The sequence below is a fragment of the Anser anser genome (genome assembly GCF_964211835.1).
Source record: "Anser anser genome assembly, chromosome: 3".
In the NCBI taxonomy this organism is placed as follows: Eukaryota; Metazoa; Chordata; class Aves; order Anseriformes; family Anatidae; genus Anser; species Anser anser.
The window spans coordinates 115,192,972-115,212,771 of NC_139722.1; the positions used below are offsets into that span (position 1 = coordinate 115,192,972).

At 43.8% G+C, this 19,800-nt stretch overlaps 1 protein-coding gene and 1 long non-coding RNA gene across 18 annotated transcripts in view; both read left to right on the forward strand.

The window, feature by feature from the left end:
- CCDC85A (coiled-coil domain containing 85A) overlaps positions 1-12,221 on the forward strand; it is a 217,413-nt gene extending 205,192 nt beyond the window's left edge. For 12 of the 15 annotated variants that reach the window (XM_083832381.1, XM_083832380.1, XM_083832378.1 and 9 more), the window contains 2 exons: positions 3,630-3,749; positions 10,190-12,221. In XM_083832381.1, the coding sequence (XP_083688507.1) occupies positions 3,630-3,749; positions 10,190-10,279 (210 nt within the window). In that variant the 3' untranslated portion in view covers positions 10,280-12,221. The remainder of the gene's footprint in view (positions 1-3,629; positions 3,750-10,189) is intronic. The other 3 variants (XM_083832375.1, XM_083832376.1, XM_083832377.1) reach the window with 1 other exon arrangement.
- Positions 12,222-12,619: 398 nt separating this feature from the next.
- LOC310898032 overlaps positions 12,620-19,800 on the forward strand; it is a 60,840-nt gene continuing 53,659 nt past the window's right edge. For 2 of the 3 annotated variants that reach the window (XR_014582899.1, XR_014582900.1), the window contains exon 1: positions 12,620-13,882. This is a non-coding gene — a long non-coding RNA (uncharacterized lncRNA). The remainder of the gene's footprint in view (positions 13,883-19,800) is intronic. The other variant, XR_014582901.1, reaches the window with a different exon arrangement.

The window sequence follows — 19,800 nt, forward strand, 5'->3', positions numbered from 1 at the left end:
TTGGGGCAGATGTGGACTGTTTTTTCTCTCTTTGTCTATCCCTGCGTGCCGTGGAGAGGTGGCAAGTCAGGCAGCAAGCGGCGCGCTTCCTTCTTCCCCTCTGTCAGGGCTGGCAGATGAGCTGCCCCTCCCTCGAGCCACTCTTCGTGCTTACAGCAGTGTTGGTTCGTGACTGTCTGTATCAACAGCATGGACTGAAAATATGGTGTTCTCAACTGGCTCGAGAAGAAAGGCTCATGGTTAGTTCCCTCCATCAAAGAGTATCCTGTTCTACACAGGGGTCTTTATTCTGCCCATGACCAGGGCACAGTGCAGGGTTTGCCTCTGGCGCTATGGGAGCATGGCCTGAGCGTCCTTAGCAGTCAGTGCGAGGAGATGCTAAATTTCCATTCATCTGATTTTTTTGTAATGTGGTGTTATGGGGTTGAGTCAGATTTCCTGTGCTTTCTATTCACTAAAGAGTTGCATAGTGGCATTTGATGTTTCGTAGATCTACTTACAACAGAAAATGGATGTGCATGTTCAGTGATTGCACTTCTCTGTGGCAAAATGTACAGAGGATATTATGTGGTTTTTACCTGCTTTGGGCAATGCTTTCTGCAGCCCTATAATCTGCACACAGGACACGTTAGACTTAGAGGAAGGAGTGTACAAACCCTCCTGTAGCCTGGGCAGAAGGACCAGGCAGGGGGAGTAGGGAAGGCTGGCAGTGTAGGGTGAGCAAAAAAGTCAATTCGTTGATGTTGACCTTGTGTAGCCTTGTTTATTCAGAATGATTCAAGTTGTTTAAAGTCAATGGAGCCATGACTTGATCCTTTCTGGCTGATTCGGTCCCACTTCCACAGCTTCACTTCTTGATAATGAATGAAGAGATCTGTCCAAAACGTGTGGGCACATGGGATGCCTACTTTGAGTGGCTGAGTGCAAGTGCTGTGTGGAGTCAGAGAAAAGGAGGAAGGGAACAGGTTTATGCTCCTGTCCTCAAGGTCCTGCTCAGGGTCCAGATGTGATCTGGGTCAGGCAGTGGTGGAGAAGGGAAACTCAGGTCAAGTTTTGCTGGAAGGATAAGCGCTGCCATACTCCCCGCTGGCAAGCAGCACCTGTGATGGATAGGTCTGAAAAGCACACTCTTTAGTCTCCTAAGGCATCTTGTTTTCAGACATCACCACATTGGCAAAGTGCCTCTTCCTCTTGTTTTGCTTCACTGCCTCAGAAACTCATAATGCAGCCAGCAGTGCTGAAATGTCTGTGGACTCAAGGGACCTCGGGAGGAACAGCAGACCCATGCTCACACTGGTGCCACATCCCGATGGAACAAGCTTCCTCCAAAGAAGGCAGAAGCTCTGCTGCCCTTGTGGGGTGGCCTCACCTGGGATGAGAAGTCCCTGAGCTGCAGGACGGGGCTTCAGTGCTGCAAAACTGGCCTTACTTCTTAAGAAAAGCTTACGTCTCTTATCAAGGACAGAAGCATGTAATCCAGAGGGCAAGTGCTAACTTTCAGTCTCCTACCAATGTGTTGAGAAAGCTGTCTGCTTAAAGCAGTGTGTGCACAACAAGTTCCCCATCCTCATGAAGGGAGACAGAAGTTTGCTGCCTGTGGCACAGAAGTGGCTGTGGAGGAGACGTGCCTGGAGGAGGTCCTGAGCTCTTGACAGCAGCACAAGTCACAGGATTTTTAGATTTTCTCAAGTTCAAGTTGCTTTAGATACACAATCTGCACTAATTTTCCCAGCGTCTTGATAGCAATATTTGTATTTTACAATTCAAAATTGCACGAAATCTTTGCTGGCCCTGGAGTCAGTAAAAAAAAAAAAAAAATCAGAATGCTTTGACTCATTAAGAAAACCCCAAAGCTGACTGAGGGAAATTCTCCTAAACCAGAATTGCTCCAATCTGCTTTATTACCCCTTTTCTTTCCTCTTTCATTTCCTTTCCCAAAGTATAGCATTAAGCCTGCCAAGTCACCAACAGATCTATAAATCCTTCCCAAAGAAGAGTCCTAATTCTCCCTCCGGAGATCACAGCAAATTGGTAACAGCCGCTGACGTGGAGAACTGCGGGACGATGCACTGCACGCTGCCCAGTGTGCCGGGCTGCTCAGCCCGGGCTGAGACCGCAGGGTCATGCTGCAGCCACTGCTTGCCAGGAGGGAGGCACCGCAAGACAAGTTCGTGTACCAAGGGGGGTTTCGTACTCAAGATATCTTTTCCTTGGGCTTAGCATATGTAGCATTCTATGTTTTGGATTGCTTTTAGGATTTTTGAACAGGTGAGGTTCAGCCCTGCAGTCTGGGTGCAGACCAATGCTGGGGTCGAGCCTACCGCACTCAGCAGCTGCGATGTGCCCGGTGTCATGCTGCCAGCAGCACAGAGCTGCTTACAAAGTATGGGTCCTGATGAAGTCCTGCACGGCTCACATAGTTGTTTTGGACAGGGGAGACGGGATCTGTGAAATTCAGCCTCATGCCATCTCTGTTCCCTTTTTCTCCCCCATCCGCCTTCATCCTTCCTATTGTTTAGATTCTAGACACCCCCAAAAAGAGTGTGACGTGCTGTGCGCTGCTCAGCAGGGCAAGTGAGTGCGCATGGGGTCACTGATTCTGATTAGAGGCTCTTTCCACTGTCATTAGTTTCTTTCAGAAATGCATTTCTCACATGTTCCTGCAGGAATTACTGCTACATTATTTTTTAATGTTTCCTGCGGTGTTTGATTCCATAAGAAAGGAAAGTTTCCTCTCTCGCTTTGAAATGTTTGTTTTCTTATCCTTTACCTTTCTCATTTTATAAACACAATTCTGCATGGAGAGTGACAGTGAAGGATGCCCTCAGAAGAGCAGGTCAGGCTGCAAGCACCTTGGAAGCATCTGTGTGGGTTCAGGTCTCACAGTGCTGTCGGAGCTCAGTCAGGCTGTTTTTAGCATCCACCGGAGCAGGCAGCTCGCTCGGGTTACCCTGGCACTGCAGTCACTCCAGGAAATGCCTTACATCCTGTGAAGCATGAGGTGACTGAGCTGCAAGGGTTTAGGCACCTTGTGTTTATGTGGCAGTGTCCTGCAGAACCCTCCCAAGTGGTCACTGGGAAGAAAAAGCCTTTCGGGTTGTCGGAGCTTGGTACAAAACTCCAGCCCAGGTGAGGGGGGAACACTGCCCAGGGCAGCCAGAGCTGGGGAAGGAGTGTTGCCTGCTCCCGGCTCCTTCCCTGCTCAGCTGCAGCTGTGCTCGTATTGCAAACTCTGCAGCACTGTTTAAAAAGGTTCTGTGACTTTCGTTGAAATAACGACCTCCAAAATTATTGGGATGAAGTTAAACATTCTCAAAAACCTTTCTCTGGAGTCAAAATCATCTCTCTGAACCTCACAGTACTTCTGTGAGGAAGCATACCAAAATTTTATTGCTATGCCCTAATTTTCCAGATAGATGCCCTTGAGGGCCAGAGTGTTTGAGAGATGCTCAACAGTAGTGCTTGAGCTGCCTCTCGTGGATGTTGGTTACTGTGGCACAGAAAGAGGGTGACTTGGGAGTAAAACATGCCTTCAGTGCTTCTCAGCATTATAAAAAAAAAAAAAAAGACATGTTTTAATTAGTTACCAACCCTTTTCTTTATTAAATAGTCTTTAATCTTTTGCGAAGGATCCCATTAAGATGCCAGGAGGGGCGGAGGGGAGTTACTGCTCAGCAAACGAGCCAGCTAGCATCAGTGGACATGGCTCAGCCTCTCAGCAGTCTGAATCAGTGGTAAATGCTCTGAAGGTAACGCCTCTCCGGTACAGTCCATGCAAAACGTCGTGTCTGTTACTCAACTTGTGTCGTACTGTCCTGGCAACATTCCTGTGGACACCACTGGGATGTTGCTGTCATAAGCGGGATTGTTTTTTCTGTTTGTCACTCATTGCATCTGTGGGCTGTGTGTTCCTCGGGGCAGGGGGCAGGCCGTCACCACGGGGGCGATGCCAGCAGTAGCTTCTCTCCGAATTACGTGCACTGACTTTGTTTGAAGATGAAAGTGGTGTTTTTCTGAATAAGCAAGTCTTTTACTTCGTCTAGGATGCGTATTTGTTCTCCAGTGAAGTACTATGGATTGCTGTAACCCATACAGAGAAAACCTTTAATGCAGAGATGAAGCCAGCATGCATGGTATATTCATAACAATAGCAGAGCTTTGGGCTGAAGACCATGCATTGTGATCCTGAGGTCTCTGTTGAAATTTCTGTGAGAGCAGCTGGGATTACTCTGAAGTCAGGGCTGGATTGCCCAGACCTATGTTGTTTTGTTAAACAGCAATTAATGCAGACACTCAGAGGGGCAAATTCACAAGTTCTTACCTATGTGAAACGTGAAACTGCTGCAATTAATGACACTAAAAAAGCTGTTCTGAGATGCAGTGGTTTAGCAGGTGATGGCAATCACTACCAGGCTGAGTTCACAGCCCAGTGCATGTGCATCAGCTGTGCCCAGGCTCCTCTGGGGAGGGATCCAAACCCCTGGCAGCCTGAGCAGGGCTCTGACATCATTGTTTTCTGGTGCTTCTCGCAAGTCTTCTCACCTGTGTAATCATCATTTGCTAAACTTTAATATTCATTTGGTTAAGTGGGTGTTATTTCCCACTTGCACAGACATCGTAGGGACATGCTGCTTACTAGGAGAACAGAGGTTTGCACTCCATCAGGGAAGAACTGGAAGGGGCATCTGTAGAAATTCGCTCTTTTTTTGGAGCTTCTTGGAGATGCACAGAAGAGCTCAGTAGTACTGCTGACTCACCTGGACATCCACTGGTGTGGATGGTGATTATCTTCGGGTAGGTGGGTGATATTGCCTTTTCCATGAAGCCTGTGGAAATAGGTTTATGTAGGTGCCCTGTGCACAAATTAGAGCAATCAGATCCTTTCCTCTAACATAAAACCAGGGTGCAGGGCTTCACTGCTGCCTCCTCACCTCTGTTAATCCGGCATCTGAGCAGGGGGAGCAGCGCTGGCCTTGCCCCAGCCAGGAGAGGTGCGACCCAGCTCCCTGCTGCTGAGCAGTGCTCAGCGTCCTGCCTGCACCTCCCATGTATTTCACCTGCTGTTGCCTAGAAAAAAAAAGCCATGCCAAGTAATTTTGCCAAGAGAGCACATATATCTGTTGGGAAAAGCCTTTTGTAGTTCTCTTAAAATGCCCATTGGCAAAGGCACTTTGCTGAAGGGAACATTTAACAACATGCTCTTGACAGCCTGTAATAGCTGGTTAGTGGAAGTGAAATATTTGAACAATGGCTGATACCTTGCTTGCTGAAATGGATTGATAAGAAGTACATGGAATTTAGTTCAATATGATGTGAAATCTCAGCTTTTAGTTTGCTAGGAGGTATTGCAGCAGGCAGAAATAGATATAAATGATACTACTGTTATATTTGAAATGGAAAGTGAGCTGTCAGCTAAACAGACTGCCCGACCTGCCTGTCCTCAGCCAGCAAGGAGATCCGGCTGTTTCCCAGTGAGGCACGGGGGCTGGATCCTGCCTTTCTGGGGAATGCAGAGCTGCCACTTGCTTCAAGTAACTGAATGAGATGCATGGGGAAGAACAAGCCCAAATCAGGAGCTGAGTTTTCTTTACAAATGTCGCCGGTTAGATTCTTGGGAAAAAAAAAAAGGGGGGGGCGGGAGGAGGAAGATGGTCTTTGTTACAAAACTTCAGTGTTAGTGCAGTCTCCTTACGCGCAGCAAGAAAGGTAAAATCTTAAAAGAAAAAAAACTTGCATGTAAATCTCTCATTGCTGGAAGCAAGGGTGAAAGAGCGCAAAGAACTGAACAGCCAGGCTGGTAGAGGCTCTTCTGTGACCTGATCCGTCACAGAGTGCTTGAAAGAAGAAATTGCCCTGAGTCTTGCACCAGGTCTGCGACTTGGCGACCTTCCCACCCTGCCGGTGGCTGTGGGATTGTTCCCTGTGTGCCAGTGATACCGCCAGGGATGGATAAGCAGCTGTTTGGTATGGCAGGGTATGTTTCTCTCTCTTTACGAGTTGTGCACGACCAAAGTGCACGCTTGTGTGTGGGGATGTGCGTATTGTATTCTGTGTTCTTTGCGGACCAGGGTCTGTGTTTATGGAGTGATGCCAGACGTCCTATCTGACCGCCGGAATAACCAAGGGCAAAGGCTTAGCTGCAAACCTCGCATCAGGTTTTCCTGTCCTGCGTTCAGCGTAGCCTACTGCAAGCTCCACTGTGCCATCTACAAATTAAAGGGAGGTGTGGTTTAATCAGAGGCAAGGTCTGAGGCTAAGTGTAGGAGTTGCTGCAGAAAAGTGAGTGTTCTGTGATGCCCAGGAGGTCAGGCAAGAAGATCTAATGATCTCTCCTGCCCTGAAATGCAGAGTACTGTAATCAGTCTAATTATCTTTAAATGCAATTGGACAGTTAAATGTGCATGTCCGTACTCAGGAAGGACCTGTGAAAGCTTAAATATACTACTGCTCTTATTTGTGGCTGAGAAACAAATTGGTACAATGTCTTTTTTCTTTTTTAAAACATACCCTTGTCTCGGAAGCTCAGGAAAACATAAATCAGCAGGCTGGTAAAGACACTTCTCACTACCTCCATGAGACAGAAAAATGTGGCTGGAGAAGTGTGCGTTGTAAGTTTAAGGTGTCTAATTTTGTATTCTATATTGAGCCCGGAAATACCTGAAGATACAAAGTAATTTAATTCAAATGCTGACAGCAAGCCCTTGAAGTTTTCATATGGAAATCAAGTCAATTACTGTTCTAGTAACGCAATTACTGTTTTAATAGGAACACAATGATTTTAACACGTTGGTCTGTATTGATTAGAAAATTCTATGTGTGGTAATGTATTAGGGATAAATTACTGTATGAGTCAGCTGACGTGAATTTATCCTTCAGAAGAATGAAATTTGACAAATATGAAGTCTGGCAGCCTCAGTTTCCCCATGCGTTTAAAGGCACATATCTGTTGCCTATGCTATTTCTTTGCAATTTATGGGTAAAAAGCATTTTCTAACTAATACATATTTAATAGTCTATAAAAGTTCTCAGGATATAAGTAAAGCCACTTCTAAAATGCTAGTAAGCTAAACTTGACATTATCAATTCATTTTTGTAAATCCCAAATATATACTTGTCCTTCTGCCTTGTCCCTTTGTTCCCCAGCCATCCAAGGCTCTGCCGCTGGCATTGAAACACTGCCTTTTCTTCCAACTTGTCAATCTATGTCCGATTTGACTATGGGTATATTATTAGACTTTTAAAATAGTTGGTTATTTCCTCCCTGGTTTTACTTTTTCTTATATTCATCTAGTCTCTGTTAAAAGAACAGTGGATTTGTGATGAACTAATTATAATGTTTTTCTCTTTTGCATTCTCATTACAGTTTCTTCCAGTTTGTAGCTCACTGTTTTCCTCCAGCTTCATGTGCTGCGGGTTTTTGTTTGCATGAAACATTTGCCACAGCATCGCTTTGCCTGTGAAAACAGTGGAATGATGACAAGTTTGATTTGGGGCTCCATAATTTTGGTGCATAGTCTTGATGGGTACCAAATGCAATTTGGATGCATAACTCATGTTGTATGGTTCTTTATGAACGTTTTATCAAGATAATGGCTGTGGGAATTTTCTCCTCAGGGTGTGCATATGGTACTTCCACCACCTCATCACGGCTTATTTGAGAATGTTTTTGCTTTGTATTTATACACTTGTAGTGTCTTAGGAGAACGTAGCAGTATATAGCAGCAGGCTTAGAGGTAGTTTATCATGTGTTAGTGAGTGTGGAGGTACTTTCACAGCACAGGAACGCCAGGATTAAGTATGGAGAGGAGTTCTTCGTGATTTTCCTCAGGCGACTGGTAAGTTTTGTTCATAGGGCTGCAGAAGGCTCACTGGGACTGGGAGCCGAAGGGAAGATGGGATATGCTGTGTGGGGCTGGTGCAGTAGCTGGGCAGAGGAGTCAGGGAGCCCAGAGATCTGCACAAGTATTTAATGCGGCACATGAAGTACTGCGGCCCTCAAATGCTGCCACTGCCCGCAGGTAACGTAGCTGCTCCTGTCTGCAGTTAGGGTGCAGGTTTCCACCTGCCTTCCAGGGAGATTTCTCCATCCTTTCACTTTGGTGTGTTGGAAGGAAGCCAGAAATGAATCACCATGACGCTATGGAGAATGTCATAGCTGTCCTTTATTCAGGAAAGGCTTCTGCTAAAATATTGAGTGAAGTCTTTGGTACTGAACTTTATATTCTGTCATAAGTATTTAAAACACATTCAGGAATGCTCAGGCATTACATTTTCTCTTGAGTGCTTGCAAGCACAAAGTAATTTCATTAGTGCTGCATGTGACAAGTCAGTGTTGAACTAGTGAGCTGAGAAGAAAGCAAGCTTATGTGCAAATCCAAAATGCATGTGCAACGCAGAGGCCAAACAAACGTGTGTGCAGGTGGCAGCAATATGTCCAGCTATCATGCCTATGCAAAGAACTGTACATTTGCTAGCACAGAAGGAGAGTTTGATGATAAATCTGCAGAAATTTAGCTTATATCACCCTGTGTTTCTGAAAAGGAGGCAAATAAAATTACTGTGATGCCTTCGAGACCCAGGTCTCTTGCACAGAGCACAAGTGGTTGTTGATAACGATTTCTGTTTCCTACTCATAAAAATGGCATGAATGTTTCCTTTGACCCCACCTTGTCAGTTCTGCTTAAGATACCAGTTTTTCAGGGCTGTCTTGTATGCCTTTGTCCCTTCCTAGCAGTCAGGGGTCACTTGTTCAGCTGGAAATAAAGAACTTTGAGAAGTGTCACCTTTTAGTTTATTTTTGTGTCAGCATGAGCTGCTTGGTAAATATTGGCTAATGTTTACTGACCAGGAAAATTGTTGAAAGGCGTATCTGCACAACGTGCCTTCTCACAAAGGCATTCAAGTGGCCTTACCTTTTGGTTAGAAGCCAGGAATGTCGGTGACCAAATGTCAGAAAGAAACTTCTGTCTCATCAAATCCAGCCACAAAGGGGTTACTTTCCCATCTCTTGCACAGAATAACAGTAGGACCTTGGGGTGGTTCTGCCTTCGCTTGTCAGCTCTAGGAACTGGGGCTTGTGTCTTTTCAGGGTGTCAGCTTCCCAGGATCCAGCTGCTTTGTGTTTGTTCAGTGCCAGGGAACACAGATTGTGTTTCACTCCTTGGCTTTAGGCACTGTTAAAATACACGTAATTAATAATGACAATGGAAATCAGTTTTTGCTTTTCTCAAGATGTTGTAGTGTTGCTCCAGAGACTGAGTGGTTTAGTAGTAGTTCTACTTTAGCTGGTTGCTAGTTGATGATGATTATTAAACAGAGAGAACGTTAAATCGCACTGCGCAGTATGGTGGTGGTCACCTCTCTGCTCCTGGTGGCCCTGGAGGAGGTGCCTGCTGATACAACACGAGCTGCTCATCCTCCTGCTTCTAACTGGTACATCTCTTTTTAAGTCATTATAAAACACGTTCCAGAATTGCTTTTTGATACGATTTCTCTGCGTTTTTAATTCCATAATTGTAAAGTGGGTGTTACGCAGTCATGAATGGGAGCAGATGTAAGAGGAAGGAAATCTTTCTAACAGATAGTCCCCGCTAAGAAAAAGGTGGATAACTTTTACCAAGTGGGAGATCTCATTCTCATTCAACAAAACACACAAGCATGTAGGGGACAGTGACCACATGCACAATTCCTCTGAGCTCAAGGAAGAACAAGTGAAAACAGACACTTTTAAAGCCTTGCTTGATTTTAAGAGAACAAGTAAATCCTTTGTAATGAGCAGAACTTCTCTGTGCTTATTGAACTAGAAATGTTTAGACTCCTCTGGACTGAGTTTTGTGCTTCTGAATTGTGTTCTGCAAGAGTTGTGGCTTGGGAAATGTGGAACCAAGTTTCAGTTGAGGCCTGTAAATGCCCTCAGTCTTGTGTCTGAAGCATAAAATACATTGGTGATGCACGTGCTACTTCATTCGTCTCCATTTCTAACCATTTTTAGAGGCATGTGCTTTCCGTGTTCAGAAAGAATGTCGTATCTCTCGAGAAACACTTTTCCTGGTCTGTGTCCCTCCCCTCTGTCCCTACCTGTGCTGCATGGTGTGTGCAACGAGCGTGGGGCACCTCCGCATGCATGTCTGGATCAACGCTGTGTGCCTTACCTGGTGGTAACGGGCTCTCTTTCTGTCCCTTCCTTTAGGTTGTGTGGAGGAAACTTGGAGATGCTGCAGGGTCGTGCCCTGGAATTAGACAACATTTGTCAGGAAATCAGTATAAAGGACCTATGTAACAGGCCCCAAGCACATCCTCACTCTGAAGAGAAAGAGTTTGATCTGCTGGCAAGAGACAAAGACCTGACTGTGTCCCCAGCGCTGTCCCAGCTGGCGACGGGGTGGCTCCATGCACTGCACGAGACTTCGCTGGGAGCTAGTGGAGATGCTGCACAGAGGTCTTTGGAGGAGCTAGGTTTGCAGTGTCCCCCGGTACTGCTGTTTCAGTGTACTGGCTAGTGAACTGCTGCCTCGTCATTGCAACGCGCCACATTTAGAAGCACTGAGGTATTTCCATTCCTAACTAAACGATAATTGGGATTCTGCAGGAGTTAAATAAGTTATTATTTTGGTTAGTTACAGTGAAACTCTGGTAAGTCTGAACAAATTTTCCACTAGATTTAACAGAAGTTTTCCACCAGACTGGAGAGACATTGATAAACTGTGCCTTTGGTCCCCGCAGTTTTGACAAAGTCACTTCTCAGCAACTCACACTTCAGTCTGTAAAGTATCTAAAGTATCAGCTAATGGTGCTTAGGCTTAGACGATTTACAGCTGGTTCTTTTTTCTTTTTTTTTTTTTCCTTTGGTAGACTACCTGCCTTTGGAGGTGCTAAAAGACCATACTGTCTCCTAACCAGCCAGTAGTGTAGCATAACTACAGTACTTGTAGTGAAACACAATTTCTTTCTAAATGAAAGTGAAGATAGCTTTCTTTTCAATTTACTTTGATACAAAATGTGATGTCTGATGTTCACAGCCCTTTAACAAACAGAATACTTAGGTATCACTATTATAGGTCTCAGATCAGAATTTCCATCGGAGTTTTTTTCAGAAAGTGTTCTCCAATTGCTAGGATGCTAATTTCTACTGTTTAATTTACAAACACGCTGGTTTATTTAACAAGACTCTATAAAAATCTAAAAGATTGCACTGCATTATAATAAAGCTTTTCTTGCTACTGTAGCATTCTTTGAAAGCAAAAGGTTTTATTATACTCGGAGCATGTCTTTCATTATTATGAGGCAGAAAGCTCTTGTTCGGATTGCCTGAGATTTGACCAGAAGGCGCCCTAGGTGTTCTTAGTTTATTTTTTACCTCTGTGTATGATATTAGTTGTGTGTATTGAACTGCAATGATAGGTATTTTGTGTATATCTAAAAGCAACGATAGTTTGATGTATGAATGTGCAACAGGCTTGTGACTGCTGTTGCTTAACTTTTTACCATAGCTGAGCATCAAAATAATTAATAAAAGTTTAAAAGAAAAATAGGAATGCAACAATTCCTGGTTTTCTTGTTTGTTCTTGGTTACTAAGATTTGAGCCCAAGTCAGAATCCTTTTTCTCTGAGCTTGCAACATGCTGTGTTCGTGAGCTATTTGCAGTGGAATGTAGCTTGGTTGCTGTACAATCTTTTGTTGTGTAGGAGTATGATGTAAAATCTGCTGTCTTCAGAAGAAGTGTGTTAATTTGCAGCAGTAGTTATATTGGTTTCTATTGTTATTTTTACTTGGTACCATTTGATGTGAGGCCTCTGATCCAGCATTGCTTTCTCGGGCAAAACTCCTGGTTGCTTCGTCTCCTTGAGTTGGAAATGCAGAATCCAGCCTTCCGTTTTTGAGACATTGCACTCTTGCATAATTTCTTATATGTATAACCCAGCCCAAGCAGTTGTCTGTTACCTTTATACGTTGTTTTCTCCCATACATATTGTTTGCATAGTTAAACTTAAATTGTTGTATTCCTATATATCTATATATATATGTATGAAAAAATATAAAACATGTACTTGTGCCTGCAGTACGTATGTGCAGGGGCTAATTTGAGGGACACTGGTCTTTTGACACTACTCTTGTGTAAATTTTGATACTGTATTAAAACTATTTTTTTACAGTTCCGCATACGACTGGGTATCAAGTATCTGTGTTCATCTTAGCAATGGTAATAAATTATAGAATCTCACCATCGTTTGCTCTCTTTTAATGACCGAAGCCGGGAGGTGCTTGTCTCGTGTGTAGCTTTGAAAGAGCTGTTTGAAATATTTCTTGCTAAGTTGAGAAACTACCTGCATGTGGTGGATTTTTGTTCACCTTCTCTCCAGGTCTCTTCAAAAATCTGAGATAAGTGGACACGCTCGTATCTTTTATGCTAAATGAAGTAGCTGCTGAATGCGTTGATGTACAGACAGTGGGGCTGCCGGGGCAGCTCCCAGGTGGGACTTGTTGAGTCCCCAGCTGTGCTGCAAGGGCAGCCCCAGGGCACCTGTGTGGGGCCATTCCAACCCCCTTCTTGTGCAGTGCTGCTTCGGGCAAGGACAGGGGAACGTGGAGCTCCTGGAGCCATTTTCCTCAGGTAAGTGGTGTAGGCATGTTGGTGGTGCTGTGGGAGGCTGGTTGTGTCCCACTGTGTGCCCGCTGCAACTCTGACCTGGGGACCAGGCCCCCTTGTCCCCCATGGGCTGCAGGTGTCGGGGAGAGTGCAGCAGGTGGCCTTCCTGTTACTGTGTGTGCAGAGAGCAGAGAACTCACACCAGCTCTCCTGGAAAAAAGCATCTAGTGCAATCAATATCTTGCAGCTACTAAATCCTGTGAGGTCTGCTAAAAATACAGCTTACTAAGAGGAAATTGTGGGCAGTGCATAGAGAAGAGGGTCAGTGCTGTTGGGGGTCCTGTAGCCTGCTGATATTTTTCTGCACTAAAGAGTAAAGATTGCTGTAGTAGTTACAGACCTTTGTCTTGTTTGTCTTGCTTGCTGCCCACACAGTTAGGTGTTTTAAAGTAAAATGTAAGCACGCCCAACCTCATGGATTCCTAGTTCAGTTGTTTTTAGCATAACTCTGTATCAGTAGAAAATTTGCACATGTTGTTACAGGGCTGTTCTCAGTTCTTGAGCTGAGCATGAATGAGCTATAAAATTCACTATGTGAGTGGCTTTTAAATAGCACTCGCACAGCAGATATAGTGAGTGGATTTTACTTGCTGTGGTGGAGGAAAGCTGTTTTGCATAAGGCTTAGAAAGTAAAGAATGGCAGTTTGTTTTTCAGCAAGTGAATGGTTTCAGTAGAGCCTGTTCCCCAAAGGTTGCAGCTGATGGACGTGTTTATGAACACAGCTCCAAGCCAACGTGCCCTTTTTAATATTTTGAGCATAGGCTGGGAGCCAGCCCAAACAGGCTTTGCAGCATGGAGACGGCACCCGGCCGCACGCTGCGAACATCTCAAACACCAAATGCCCCTGGGCTTTTCGTGTATCCTGTAACGTCCTACTTCGTGTGTCGCTATTGGGTACCTCCTCACCAAACAGTGCTCTTGCCAGGGCACTAGTTCATTTAATTCTTTATCCATCTCTGAAATAAGTCCCAGGAGACTGTGAATTCTTTATACTAATCTCACCAGTTTGATGTAGAAAAAGATAGAGATAATGGGGAAAAACATCTTTTCAAGACTGTCCTTTATTTTGAAATCCTGCAGAACAGACTAGCAAACAGAGCTGCCAGATATATAATGCCAAGACCTCTTACTGTTTCCAAATTCATGTTTTCCAGGCTCAGGTGAACCATGTGCCCTGGGATCCTAGCCATGAACATCCCCAGGCTGTGACTTCTGGTCATCCAGACACCTGAAGGTAAGAACAGCTGACTTGATAGCAGCCCTGCCCGGATTTAATAAATAGAGGCACTTCATTGTTTAATCAACCAGCAAACAGGTGTTTACTGGGCTGCCTCATGATTATGGTACTTCCTAGCACATGCAGTATGGCCCAGAAGTGAATTGCAAGGTGTGGGTTGCCAGCTCTGGGAAATGCTATCTGAACAATACAATAGGCTGTAAAAGGAGGAAAGAACAAATGATCTTTTTGCTATTAACGACTTTTATTTTAATTCCTTTGTCCCCTCTTCCTTGGTGATTCCAGACTCATCGTGATTTTTTTTTAACCCAGGAATAGCATGGTGTGGCTGCGATTTTCAAAACGTGGAAGAGAAACTTCAGTTGTTGTGAAAAGGCAAATAGTGGGGCCACTTCACAAAATGATCAGAGAGAAGGCTTAGTAATTGATGAAGGAGCATGAGACTACGTGGAACAATCCTGAGCACTCCTGTTAGCTTTGGTGTAGGGTCAGACAATGCACAAGTGGCAATGTGAATGAAAATCAAGTTTTAAATAGTCTTACAGAAACAAAAAAATATTTTTATCATGTTCTAAAAATGTTCTCTCAAGAACATGGACCAGGCACACAAACCTTACTTGAATCTTTTAGTTGAGAAAGCTCAAACACTTCCATGGGAGTCATTAGAAAACTGGGAAATATTCATGGGGGATGATGAAAAATAAAATTGTAGTGTCTTCAGATACTTAATTAGTTCCTGTGGCTGTCTCCTCTGAAATCAGACTGGAGGGTCTGCCTTTCTGCCTTTTCTGTTTCCCTTCTTGTATTTCCAGGACATGATGAGAAGCTTGTACTTTTCAGATATTTCACCACTTACCGTGATCATACTTACAACATTACTTCAGGCATTTCTCCCCAGGCACAGGAGCTGAGGTTGTATTTCCCACCTCTCATATAAATGTGTTGACCAAAGAATTATAGACCCTATTTAACATGACCTTTGCTCTTCCTTTCCACACTGTGCACACTTTCTGCAATACTTTCGTGTTTTATTCTGTGGATGTGGATTTTTTTGGTGTTTTTGGTTGGTTGGTTTGTTGTTTTTTTTCTGTTTGAAAACAGGAGGTTATGAGGTGGGGGTGTGAACATACCCTGAGGTTTGGTGAGGTCTTCTCTGGACAAACCAGGGCCAGGCTCCGCGTAGCTCTCGCCTTGTGCAAACATTAGTAATTCTTGTTCCACCAGCTGATGGGGAAGGGCCCCAAGGCTTGCTATCATCTCAAACTGCTTCCTAAACAGCAGGTTCACAGAGAAGTGTCAAAATAATAATAATGAATTATTGAATATGTTTGTTAGGACGTGATAATTACTCTTCACTTGAAAAAGAATTTGTCATAATTCTCTCTTCAATGCAGTGGCCTTGACTGTGAGGTTTGTTTTCTGAAGTTTGCTTGGTGTTTTTCCCAACTACTATGAATAGTGTGAAGTAATTTTTTATTTTTTTAATAATTTGCTTATAAGTCTTCAGATGAAAAAATAAAGGAAAAAATAATATTGGGAACCCATCCCCAGACTCTGGAAAGAAAGAGGAAAAAGAGAAGGTGTACAGGGAGCTGCCCTGCCAGGATGTGGGCTGTAGGTGCATCTCTTGCTGTGCTTATTCCCCCAGCGGTGTAACCCATCTGCTGGGCAACTCACCCCATGCGTATGCCGACAGTAGAGGCCCAAGAGAGAGGCTGTGTGAGAAAGAAGGTGTTTTCACTTGTGTGGTGGTATTTTTTGTTTGTTTGTTTGTTTTTTTAGCATTGCTCTTGATAAATGCTCAGGGTAGAGTTTGCCATGAGCAGTAGTGTTGGGTTCTCTGTGTTCAAATGCCTCAGCTAGAGGGGGGTGATGGCATCCTTTTTCTCAAGAAGCTTTGAAAATCCTTCATGACGCAAGTACGTCTTGGCTTGGGTGAGTACGCTGAGTGCTATCAAACCCTAACATCGCCCATGGCTTCAGTGTACAAGTCAGAGAGTGGGAGGAAAACACTCTCTGGGGTTTTGAGGTGGCCTTTCAGAATAGGCATCGGGTTTGTTGGCAGGGTGGTGGCAATTGGCTTGAACATCTCTCTGTGTCACGGGGCTGTCAAGCTGCTCTGTTTTCACAGGCATTAGACTTCATAAGACAGGAAATAATCTAAAAATATGCTATTTTTCTCCCCCTACTGAAGGGGAAATGTTCACAGACTCCTGCATGTGCCCATTTAAAAGGCACCAGAGCACCCCCAGAGCCCACCCTCCACAACCTTGAAAATCCCAGGAAAAGCACACCATGAAGCATGGAAACGTTTCCATGGGAACTGTTCCTCTATTCCTGCTAATAAAATGGACCTATAACACAAATGATAACGGGTCCCAATTTCTGCACCAAACTACAAACAGTGAGCACTACAAAGGGAACCAGTAAAGAGCAGAAGTGTAAATCAACAAAACTGCTAAATTGGGTACGTGCATGCCTCCCCACAAAAAACCACAAGCATATAAACAAAGCCCTCAGGAAAAGGAAAAAAAAAAAAAGATCATTTTAATTATAGCACATGCAGCCAACATAAACCCCATGGATTGTGTGAAATCAGTTTTGTTCTTCTGGTACGCAGCAGGAAGCTCTGTAGCAGATCAAATACGTTCAGAGAGGCTGTCTTGCTAATTGCTGCTCCTAGCTGAGCCAAAGCAAACTATTTAGACAAAGGAGAGAATTCACTTTTTATTTAAGATTAATTATGAAATAGCATGTCTGGATGGGCTTCACAATAACACTACTTTTCCTGGGGAAAAAAAATAGTAGTTCTAATCCTGTGAAATAATTGGAGAATTAACCCCTTGCTTCAGGCTGGAACCCCCCAAGATGTGCAAGATGAATGCTGTCTTGAATAAGGTCTTTACTTCAATCACAGCAGATTATGAAACTCATTTTAAAGCCAAATTTTATTCTTGTATGTTCTCACCTTACACTGATGTTAAAGCAATGTATTCTTTTCTTTCTGATGTTACTTTTATACTCCCTCATGTTGGTTTTTCTGTTTTCTAATTTTTAAGCCTGCTATAGCCATTTTGCATCATCCTTTTGGATTCTCACTAAAGATTCTGGAGTTTTGCACTGGCTATTTCAGGGCTTAGTTAGATATGTCACTTGGACACTTGTACTTTGTGCTGCTGGTAGCCTACCAAAGTTGACTTGAGGTTTTATTTTCCTCTTGTGCTTTTCTCCTGCAGCATGCAAGTAATGTGTTCTCAGAACAGCTTAGCAGAGGATTAGCGTACGTAGCCATGGCCTAATAAAACTGGTGGCAGGGAAGAAGTTGAGATACTGACTAAAAGAAGTGAGTTGTTCTCAGATTTGGTTTACCGATTTCCACACTTGGGCAGCAGTTCTGGAGTTGCTGATGCTCAGGTTGGGTGCCACCATAGAAAAGGGGGTGTGATGATGAACTTCTAAATTATGATGCATGAATTAAATTCTGCTACTGAAGTTTTGAACAGTATAGTAAAAGAACTGTACAAATTATTAGTTTCCTACTTTTCAGAATCAGTTTGTAGTGTACGTATGTAGCCATTTCTTTTGCTGTGTCTGCATGCAGGTGTGCATGTGCCAGGCTTTATTGAAGGTCAGTGAAACAAATGGGACTTAGGTGAGCTTGTGGTCTGGTGTGTAGTGCAGTTAGGTGGTGTTGCAGATGGGACCTTGCTCTCTTCTGAGCAAAGTCTGTTCTCTGCTATAGAGCCCCAAAGGCATTGCATTTCTCTTGGTAAGGCTCTCTCAGCGCAGTTTCTTGGCTTTCCTGATCAGGATTTTAATACCAGAACTGTAAAAAGAGAACCCAAAGCATAATCAAAAGTAATCAAAATCAAATAGTCTGTGGTCAGATTACTTATTTGCATCTTGGCATTTGGTAGCATCTGAATGAGTGATTTCAAAGTAAAGCATGCTACTTTTAAATGGTCTCCTCCCCACAGACACGTAGAGCACCTCATGTCCAGATGAGTAACCTGTAGCTAAAAGGACTCTAAAGCTTTTTCATTTGATCACAGTAAATAAATTATGTTAACATGTTAAAAGAAGAAGAGATTTTATTTCCCAGAGATGACTTATAGCTAGAAATTTTTTAAATGTTCACCTTGTCATGCTAATAATTGTACAAGAGGGAGAAAAGCATAAAATGATGAATAATTAGTCTTTGTCTCCACAGATCCCATCAATAACATTGGGAGAAAAAATGAAATAGGTGTTTAAGTCTGTATAGTCAGAGACAGCTTCATTAGAAGAGCAAAGCTGCATAATTAGCACATTACTATTAGTTTACATACAGGATAATATCCACTTGGTATTTCAGAGTGCTATAGACCGTCTAGGAGGGCCAGTCCACACCATAGCTGGGGCATACCCTTGCTGCATCCCATGGGGAGAGCATTGCCAGCTTATCCCCAGGCCAACAGCTTGATGTGGCTAAGCAGAGCTGCTGCCATCCTTCACCCACTTGGAAAGCGCTGTTCTTGATGCACTACACGTGGTTTCCAGTCATGCAAATTACTGGGCAGACAGGGACAAAGACAGAAAGGCACCATTATATTTCTGTAATCATAAATTATGCCATATGTTACCTGCAGTTCAATCTCTAAATTCTGTGTTGACCCCAATAGCATGTGGCTGTAATTAAGCTGTCTGTGGAGCAGGTCTGCCCAGTGATTACACATCAGAGCCTGGCTGAGCGTGACGGCGGAGGAAGGGGGTCAGGCACCTGAGGACCTAGACAGGTCGCTTGTGAACAGATGAGCTGTTACCACAGTTTAATCAGGCTGTGGAAAACATGCTGAAACGATTCATAACAAGTAAACAGGATAGGAGTGGCTTGTAATAATCTGCAGGGGAAGCTGTTGCTTTTGGCTGTGGCACGTGCTAGCAGCTGAGTGCCAGCGGGGAGCACTGGGGACCAGACTCTTAGAGTAGGCCCTACCAGTTGTTTAGGGTTCATCCCCACACGTTGCTCACTCATTACTGACAGCAGGGACACAGTGTGTTCGATCCAGTTTGATCTTCCTCACCATGAAAAAGTTTCCCTTAAGTCTGCCTCTTACCATTTTACTGCGCAGCACTGTGGAGAGGCACGCACCATGTACTCCAGCCCCTGTTCATCCTGGTGGCCTCCAATGGACTTGCTCCAGTATGTCCAAGTTCATCTTCTGCTAGGGAGGCCAAAACTGGGACCTGTGCTCCCAACAGCTCACTGGTGCTGAGGGGAAGGATCACCTCTCTCAACCCTACTTTATAAGAGTACTAGAAGTGTTTAAGTACCGTGGTGACAAAAACTGTGTCGGTACCTTGATAGAATGGAAACTGCAGGAATATTCATATATAACTTCCATAATCCGTATGTGCTTAAGTTAAGTAATAACTTTGCTGTGTCCAGCAAAATGTTTCTGCAAGTGCTAATGGAAAATTGAGATTGTTGTAAAAGTAGGTAAGTGCCAGCAGTGTGCAATAAACATTCTGCTCTGAAGCCATTTTGGAGAAATGTTCAGGTTAAAACAAAGATGGCGTAGGTCTGAACTACTTCAGATTATCCGACTAGCTTCCCTTGGCCCTTTGAAGCTCTTCCTTTTCTCAGATAGAGTGTATGGTCACATAGACCTTTTTTTTTTTTTTTTTTTTCCCCTGCTAATATTCCTTCCTTAACAGGAAAAAGGAACAATGGAGAGCAGATGACTTTTGATAACATTCACAGAGATCTGGTCTGCTACTGAGTGATGCTGAGACTAGTGCAGATAAGGTTTTATCTTTGATCTTGATGAGATAATTGATGCTCAGCATCCTTTAGTGATGCTTATGTGCCAGTTGAAAATTTCATTGCCTATTTTGTTCCAGTGCTTTTAAGTAAGGGACTGAGGTTTGTTTCT